At 39.1% G+C, this 9,301-nt stretch overlaps 1 protein-coding gene across 1 annotated transcript in view; it reads right to left on the reverse strand.

The window, feature by feature from the left end:
- Nucleotides 1-7,926, reverse strand: part of LOC104158707 (phosphatidylinositol 3,4,5-trisphosphate-dependent Rac exchanger 1 protein-like) — a 107,545-nt gene extending 99,619 nt beyond the window's left edge. The window contains 2 exon segments of the mRNA XM_009696426.1: nucleotides 6,060-6,127; nucleotides 7,746-7,926. Coding sequence (XP_009694728.1) covers nucleotides 6,060-6,127; nucleotides 7,746-7,926 — 249 coding nt within the window.
- Nucleotides 7,927-9,301: the final 1,375 nt, after the last annotated feature.

The following is a 9,301-nucleotide window of genomic DNA, read 5'->3' on the forward strand; positions in this document are numbered from 1 at the left end:
AAAGACAAGAGGAAAAGAGGCAGTCAACTTTGTAGATAGTTTGTCAAATCTCCGACAGCCTCTGATTTGTCTTGATATGCATGAACAGCAGTCTCTCTAATAAAACAGGACAGTTACAAGAGATTTTGGTCCTAGAAATTTAATAGTCTACTTTGCAAAATGCAATCCCTCCCCAAATATCAATTTGTTCCCCAGCTTTCAATATCTTATGTGCAAAAAGAATCTTTTGCAATGCAGTCATTCAAATTAAAAAGTATGATGAACACAAGCTGTTAAACAGCAGCTCATAGAGCTAATGTTGCATGCCCTGTTCACATGACAACACCACTTTCCTTCCAAACCACTTCTAGCTTGGAAAAAGCGGCCCTTTTCCCAGAGACGTTGTTCAGGCATTGAGATCAGTGTTTTCCAAACTTCCAAAAGTGATTTTTTTTGTGCTACCAGTTTTACTAGGCTCTAAGCTTATTTGTACCAACACCATCCCTCTATGTACCTGGTGATACAGACTGCAAGACCCATTACACAAGTAGTACACAACCCTCTTTGGGAAACATAGCTACAGGGAGTGGTATGATCTTTTATTAGACCTATTCATTTATCTGGAAAATCAGACAGGTATTTGGGCCAGGATATGACAAACGTGATGAAAAAAGAGAGAGGGTTGTGGTGCTGAATATTAGGAAGCTTGCCATGCTCATATCTTATTGATATTCCAAAACATATTGTTATTAAAGAGGAAGTAGTTGAAGGGGTAAAGGCTTTCCTCGCCATCTAAAAAGTTAGAGGCAAATGGTCTCTCTGGCTGCTCCAACATCTTCACACTCTACACAATTCATATATGAATTCAAGGGGTCTAGTCCTTGACATTTTCCATGAGGAACTTTCAGGGACCCCTCAGTATAATCCTCTTCACCTGCAACACTTTCGATCTCTGCAAAAATGAACTCACTATCCTCCAGGGATATGTGGAAGCACAGAGGTCAGCTTTCTTGAGAGCTCTTGAAAAACAATCCTAGAACATGGGGACTCTGAAAATCATTCCTAGGACTCAGCACGATGATCGCGGTCACCTCTCCACTGCAATCAAAAGCAAAACTCTCTACTGTGGCATGCCATTTGTTTCCTACACTGACAAACTATCAGGCATTCAGGGAAGCACAGCAGCTTATGATACTATGCTGAAACAACAATCACACATCAGATCAGTAAGACACAACTGAAGAGCTAGAAAGAGATGAACAAGCAAGAAAAGCAGACTCTGCTCCCTTCTATCTGCTTGTTGTACGCTGGTCAGGACTGATACAAGGTTAAAAATGTCACAAAAAACAGAGATAAGAAGACGGCAGATAACATGCCATCTTTCCTTCTTATCTGCACAGATGCTGCATTTGCTGTCTTGCCATTCGTAGTGTTCTGCTGTGCTCACACTGGGCCAGGTCTCTGAGCAACCCAAGCTGTATGGTGGACTACTGCTTGCACAACAGAAGAGGGGAGAAGGACTGGTAGACCCCATGGGTCCAGAACAAAAAACAGGTCACGGCACAACGTAGGGAAAAAAATGGGAAACCAGTCTGATAAATTTTCATTCTCCTGACAAAGGTCTGTGAAGGTCTCATCTTCCATGCGAATGTGCTAATCATTAGGAAAACAGCCCACAGAGGATTTGTTTTTGTTTAAAATTCTGCTGCCGCATCAACATAACATTTATTTGTGCACTGTGACTTGTTGCCCTAGAGGTCTGCCGCTTCCAAACTCAGCAGGCCATGTCTGATGCTCCTCATGTCATGCATAAACACGGTTCATAGTTTGTCTTACAGTACAAATGCCTTGCAGGTTTCAAGCAAATCTATGACGAATTAGAATGAGCAGAGTGAAATACTTCCTTTCTGCTCCATGTCATGTTGGGTAAATTCCTTCCAATAAATACTAACAGAAATACATTACAAATCTAGAATGTAATTTAGGAATAAAAGTTCTTTTCAGTAAATAAGTACTTTTTAATGGTGCCTTTTCATGAAGGTGCTTTGTTCTTCAGTTCACTATCCTTACAATCTACTATTGCAATAAAACCTTGTTGCTTCAAATGTCTTTGCTAGACCTCTGAACCACAAAAGCACGAAGCATGCTTTAAGGAAGGAATCTGCTAATTGTGAGTTGTTCTTACATGAAACAGATTGAAGCAATTGGGATTTCTCTCAAATGCTTTTCAAATGGCCCTTGTTGAACTTTGACTTCTAGCCTTAACTTCATTAGGAAAAATTAGTGCTTACCACCTTCTGCGTAGCATAAGGAACACATGGCAAGTACTAGGGATGAGGCAGCGATAATTTGCTCATGCCCCTTCTCAAAATTCATGTCTAAGGCAGACACTTCCTCAAATGTTCAGAAATAGCAAGAGACTTCTGATTAAACAGCAAGGCAGGCAAACTGTGCATAACCCCAAGGGAAACGAAAGGGAGAACAGAAACAGACAAACAATGATGAGGCAACCAGCCACCATATCCAGAAGGAGCAATATCTGAAAGCACAATCCTGTGAAACTCTTTTCCGAACAGATGACTAGAATTTCATATTGCTCTTAAGAGACAAGAGAGACTATTTTGTTAAACTTGTCAGTGATCAGGACTGATTCAGAACAACACAGGGATCTAGATGAGCCTAGTATTTTCAGTGTTAAAATGGATAAATTGCTTTACACTTTTGCAATCAATGGTTTAAAGCTTCTTGCAAATGCAGACATTTTGATTCCAAGAAAACATGTTCACAGTCAAAAATGAAGATGTGACTTGGACAATGACTTTCATCATTTGACCATCACTAGCATCTTCACCTTGCAACTACAGCACAGGGGCTATGCATTAATCTGTCTCTGACAATACAGAGTAAAACTTGTCAAAGATTTGAACAAGAACTTGCAAGTGTAATTTTAATATTTTTTTTCATCACTTGAATAAGTGTTACCACTAAATGTGGCTGTTAGATAAGCCTTTGCCTCCATTGCAATACAAGCAAGATACCAAAAAACTCCATTGTCTTTAGCAAAGTCGCTTGAACGTCCTGTGGGAACACAGCTCTATTGAAATAGTCTGATGATTTAAAACAAATGTTTGCTGAAATTCGTGTTTTAAGAGCAGGTGCATCCTTGCTCATGTTATTCAATTGTTAGCTTTGAACTTTGTCATCCTGATCATGTTCTTTTGCTTTGTATCAGATATGCAGTTTATAAGCTAAAGCTCTGCACAAATGGCAGGAAACATAAATATCCTGCATCCTACATGGGAACTGCAGTTCTCACCTGCACCGAAGTCTGAAAGACAATGCCATAAATAATCTCAAAGTAACGTAACAATGCACAGGGCTATTTATACAAAATAAATCCCATCTCAATTTCCGCCCTCGCAGAACAACTAAGCGTGCACGTCTAAGTAAAACTAAGTGTTTCAGCATTTCCCATTAAGCATGTTGTAAATACCTGAATGCAGATCTTGCACTGAATGCTAGCACAGCTTTGGGTTACCGACCAAGTGCCAAACATGTCACTTCAATTGGAGCTGAACCTACTTCAGTTCTACTGTTTCTAGAGTGGTCGCAGTACTCTGCACTGTTAACCAAGATCTACTGACTTCCATCCTAGAGACAGCTGGATTTTATAGACAGATGAAGTCATTCTTGTGTAAATTCAGACAATTGGTTTTCAAACATCTCTTACCTTCCTGGACAAAAGCTAGCATATACATGTAAAACAGTGGGCCTGATTCAGGTTTTTCAGTTGTGAAATTTCACTTAGAATATTGGAAATCAGAAGCAACTCCTTTGACATCATTAGCATTGCACATGCAAAATGGAGCAAGACTGAAGCAACTCTACTACTTTAAAAGACTGTATTAATGTACCTCTTACACTGTAAGCTGGCAACCCCGTATTCTCTCATTGCTTAACTACTGGCTGTTATATTAAGATTTCTATAAAAATACATTTTAAATTATCAGTGTCTGGTAAAGGAAGAAGGAACTTAAGCATGAGATGAGTACATTATACTGAAACTCCTGCATAGAGTATTTCACCTATGAAGAATATTTTTCTCTAGATCCTCTTAAAACAATAATGAGCCACAGCTGTGAGAGACAGCAACTCTGCAAAAAGTAGCTCAGATCTACAGCCAAATTAATTCATCAGCAAACAGCTGAACAGGGACTTGCCTGGTAGGCAGAGGTGTTTAGTAAGAGGAAATAGCATCAGAAATATATTTTATTGCCCTAATTTCAGGCTTCCTGTGTATCAAATTGGCTTTAAAGCCTCAAAGCTTATTGGTACATATTTATTTTTTGATCTCTCTCCTGAAGAGGAACTAAACTATTAGCTAACCAAGGTGATTAAAAAAAAAAAAGGTCATCTACATTACAGAATATCAAACACATTATCTGCAAACAGTTCAGGCAGTCTAAGCTGTAAGCTTGCATCATTGCCTACTCATAAGCAGAAGGTCAAATAGACTCTACTGTACAGTTTTTAAAATGACACTTCTTTTCCAAAGGTTAGCCCAAGATTATGCAAAGGCTGTGTGTTAGACATGAAATGTCTAGAACTCATACTCATCACCTATGCTCTACGATAATCATTTCACTATTTTTGAAACCAAATATGAATATCTCTGTCTTCAGAGCTATTACTCCCATATCCCTAGGGACAATGTCTTTCTTGCTCATATGCCCCAACTCCACTCCCCACAACCACACTTCCTTCTTTTAAGATTTTTTTCATTCCAGTGTTGTCATTTAGAATAACAATCATTTCACACACACAAAAGCATGGATATTACACCATGAATCATCTCTTCCCACAGAAGACTGCATGACCACTGGCAAAAAAAGCAGACTCCATCTCAGGTGAAATTGCAAGAACCATCAGAAAACAAATGCAGCTTCAGTTGCAAAATCCAGATGTATCACAAGGTAGAGATCTTTTTATCTGAAGCATACTTTCAACAGGTATTTTTTATAATTGTATAGATATATAAGTAATAAATACATGTATACATATTAGAAAACCTCCACTGATACTGACAATTTAATAAACATTAATTAAGCACTGATCACAGCAATTTGAAACCTCTTCCCCACTTCTCAGTTTGACATATTTTGAATCCTGACAAATACCAAATGAAATATGGGACAGCATTCAGAAACTCAGCTGTTTAAAATTATGTAAATGTATGTATGAATAAAATACTTGAATAAATAAACTGGATTATCTTTTTATATACTACATAAAAGAAATAGCCACTGCTTATGTAAGCTATATGCCTGAGAGAGTTCCAAATATCAAACTGATTTGTCCTTAACAAATCCTGCATTTTAAGGCTCATGCAATTATGACCATGCTTGGCTGATTTATCTTACATTAGTCTTGCCATTGAGTGTTATACTGTCTCTATAACATCAAAGTTAATGAAAAACAGTTGCAAAATACCAGCATTGCACAGCACTGGGATTTTCAGTGATGCTTGTGGGAGTCAGACACTCCAATTGCTTTTTCCTTACTTTGACTCTCTTGACATGGGTCCACCACAAAATGGTTTCTGTCAACAAATCACTGTGGCTAGGATTCACCTCACCTAATTGCACTCACATAAAAGTTGAAGCCTACCCTAAGTTAGTGATACAGGTTCCCTCTACAACAGAAAGCAATGGGCAGGCAACTTCAGAGGACGAGTCACTGCGATCTAGGAGTGATGTTTAAGGCTGAATTACCCTCTAGAAATGCCTTTCTCTTTCCAACAAGAGAGAGCCTGTGTAACAAGTTCAGATTAGACCACCCTCCTTGTCTGTACCAGTTTCACAGCATCTGCAAATACAAACTTGCAGGGCAATGAGTGTTACAGAATTGTTTCTAAGAGTAAACCAGTGACTGCCTCTCTCAGCATGGATGCTACAAACATGGGGGCATTGCAAGTTGACACATGCAAAGTTAATGTGCATAGACATTCTCAGCACAGTAGTATTCTGGGATTCATCATAAGCAAATTGATCTAGCAGCACTTCCCAGAGAAAGTAACTTACAAAGAAATCTCCAAAGAGATCCCAAATTAAATCTGTATTTCCAGCGTACTGATGTTTACACTGGAATTCTGCAACAACAAAAAAAAAGGTCAGACCAAATTCATTCATGCATTGACTGATGAAGGAAGATGAAACCAAAGGGAAGTGAGAGTGAAATATGTTGCAGTGTTTCTCACTCCAAAAAGAGGTCCCTTTCTTAAGGAGGGTTTGTTTTCATTTGAATTACAAAAAAACTTTCTGTGAAGTGAAAGAGAGGCTGGTGCTGCAGAGGGGTCCATTGTCTCTTCTCTGTCATTGCCGTGACCTCTGCTATCCTCTCCTCCTCTCAGTCACCAATATTTGCATCCTCAGGCAGGTCAGAGGATCCCAATTAATTTCAGGGCCCAACAAAAGCTGCATTTTTCACCTTTGAAATCCTTCAGGACTCATTTCTACTAATTTCTTCATATCTCCTGTAACCTATCTCTCTTGACTCCTCTTCATGCTCTCCCTCCTCTTCAACACTACCGCTGAATCACATGGAATATTCTCATTATTGTAGATTTTTTTAAAAAAAACAATCCTCTCCTCCTTTGCAGACCTACAGCTTAAGCATGCCCTTCTGTGACTATCTATCCCTGTATGACTCCAGCTCATTTTTAATATCAACAAAAAATCTATTTGTTTGGATTTTCAAAGGAGCTTAAGAAAGTTATGTGCCTAATTCTCTCAAGCCTTTGGAATACTCTCCCTTTTACTGGCCTCTTCATGTCTTTCTCCCTGTTCTACAATCATGAGGTGATTTTGATCATCTTACTGCACCATGGAATTCTTCAAAATGCTTTCAGAAAGTAGTTTGTTTGAATAGTGTGTTTTACCTAATTCCTCTTTCATGTAGAGAAATAAATCCTGACAAGTCTGTGTCTTCTTAGCCTTTGTGTTACTTTAATAAAAGTTTGCTTCAGCAGTAAGGGCCCAGTAAACAACATATTATACACTTCAGGATTTGACCCATATTACTTACATTCACTATGTCCATAACAGAGAGAAGCCTGAAGACTGCAACCAGTTCTAGTTTAGCGATGCTTCCAACTAATAAGATCCTATCAGTACCAGGGAACATTTAATCAGGTTTCAGGCTCTACACAGCTACTCCTTTTTCAAGAGGGAGGTAGAAGCATCAGAGTGACCAGAAACATCAAGTGGTCCCCAAAAATAGTGAAGTCCAGATGTTGAATGTAACTGTAGCAAAACCTGGAATTTCTTCAATTAATATTTCAAGATTCCAATCTAAGCTAAAGAACTTTGATATTACAATGATTATTCTCTCCCTTTCCTACTCTTTCTCTTTCCAGAGATCGTGTTTTAATACATTAAACACTAAATAGACAAGATAGAGGAAAACTTTAAAATTAAATCTAGTATCTTTAAAGTCCATGGAATTTTTTACATTAGTTGCAACATAGGCTAGGACTTCACCAGTGTTATCCCCTCAACAGGTAAGGATCACAGAGAGTAGATAAAAGCTTTAAAAAAAAAAAGTTAATTCTTGTCTTGCATATTCCATTTCTGAATACATGTAATGAGCTGATGATTTCAGAGCCACAGAGTTAAATTTACTTCAAGTGAATGGTCAAACAGAACTGCCAAAATGTGCACAGGTATAAATCCACACAACTTCACTGATTTGCATGTGAGTAGACTCACCTGACAACCTGGCCCTTAGTCTTCCAACTAAGTTCATGTGATGATATTGAATAATATCAATTTTCAAGCTTAGATTGAATCTCTGAGCTAACTGAAGCAGAACAGTTGAGCTTACTGCCATCAGGTTCACTGACACTTGCTCTAAATTACGTTGTGAATCTATACTGTCCCCAAGTACCATGATCCCGGGTGACCCACAAACTTGATCTATACTGCAAACATGCAACAAAATCCCAGGATCCTATTTCACTAGGAACAATTTGTCTACGCTCAGCTGATATGTACTTAGAGCGTCATAAGCAGCATCATAAGCCAGTTTAGCATCAGACTTTGGATCTAAATATTGCGATTAATTCTACAGGTATCTTCTCAAGGAGATGTCTATCTGACCTCAATTCATGTGTATATAAATGGCTAATAAGCTAAACGAACAGTATTCCATACATGGACTTACACAACCTGATAGAAACCCAGCATGCATATCAAACTCTCAAATGCACATATAAGGTACAAATATTTGTGCTTGATTCTTAAGTTTGAAAGCACCCCAGAGTGCAAGACGACTGAATAGAATTTTTTACCTTCTCAACTGATAAAATTCAGAGCTACAAAAGAACCAATCAAAATGTCAAAACTGGACATTTCACCTTAGAGAGGTCCTCAGAAGTATTTGCATCAGATCTGTTTATGCACTCACAGGTTTCCTATTAATCAGTCTTCATAGCTGAGGTAAAATGAGAAGTATTGAAATCTGTAGGTGCCTTATCCAGGAAACTAGTATTGGAAATGGCAGCAACTACTAGAAATCTCAGTGAAACTGTCCTGATTTCAGGCATATTGGCCACCAGATTTTAGGCAGCAAGTAGTAATAACTCCATTTGAGAATCTCCATGTAGGTATACTGACACAGGTGCAGTCATGGGTCAAGGGACTTAAATTTCAAGTTATTTCTAGTTTAGGAGACTATCCCGTTATCTGCCTGTGCAGCAACTGCAGTTATCTCCCCTCAGGGTCTATATGGTCTCCCTGGCTGAGGCTGTAAATTCTTATGGAACTTTTCCTCCTTCATAACCAGCAACTGGGGATCTGGTGCAGCACACAAGGGTTAGCATTCCTGGCCTTTGGAGCTTGAAGTTTCCTGCTGGGAGAAATCTGCTTAAGCGCCCAGGTGTGACAAAGGGAAGCACAGCTTTCCATGGAGGCAGTACAAACTCCACAAAAGGTCGTGACATTCTGGGATTCTCACCACTGGAGCCCAAGGAGAGTGGCTGTTTCTCTGTAGCCCATGAAAGGTTTCCAAGAACTTCAAATGCATGGAAAAATACCTGATTTGGTGAAAAGGAGTAGAATCTCAGAAGGGCAAGGGGGAGGGGGAAGAGGGAACTCCAACTGCCCCAAGCCTTTTCTGTTAAAGGCAGGATGGGCTGATGTTCATGGAATCAGCTCTCTCCCCCTTCTACTGCGGCACACCAGATAACGTGTGGTTCATGCAGCTTGGGCTGCTTTCAAGACGCAAACAGTATGTCAAGCTCTCCCTGCTATGAATTCTCCCACCT

Source organism: Cariama cristata, unplaced genomic scaffold (assembly GCF_000690535.1).
Source record: "Cariama cristata isolate BGI_N322 unplaced genomic scaffold, ASM69053v1 scaffold5653, whole genome shotgun sequence".
NCBI lineage: Eukaryota > Metazoa > Chordata > Aves > Cariamiformes > Cariamidae > Cariama > Cariama cristata.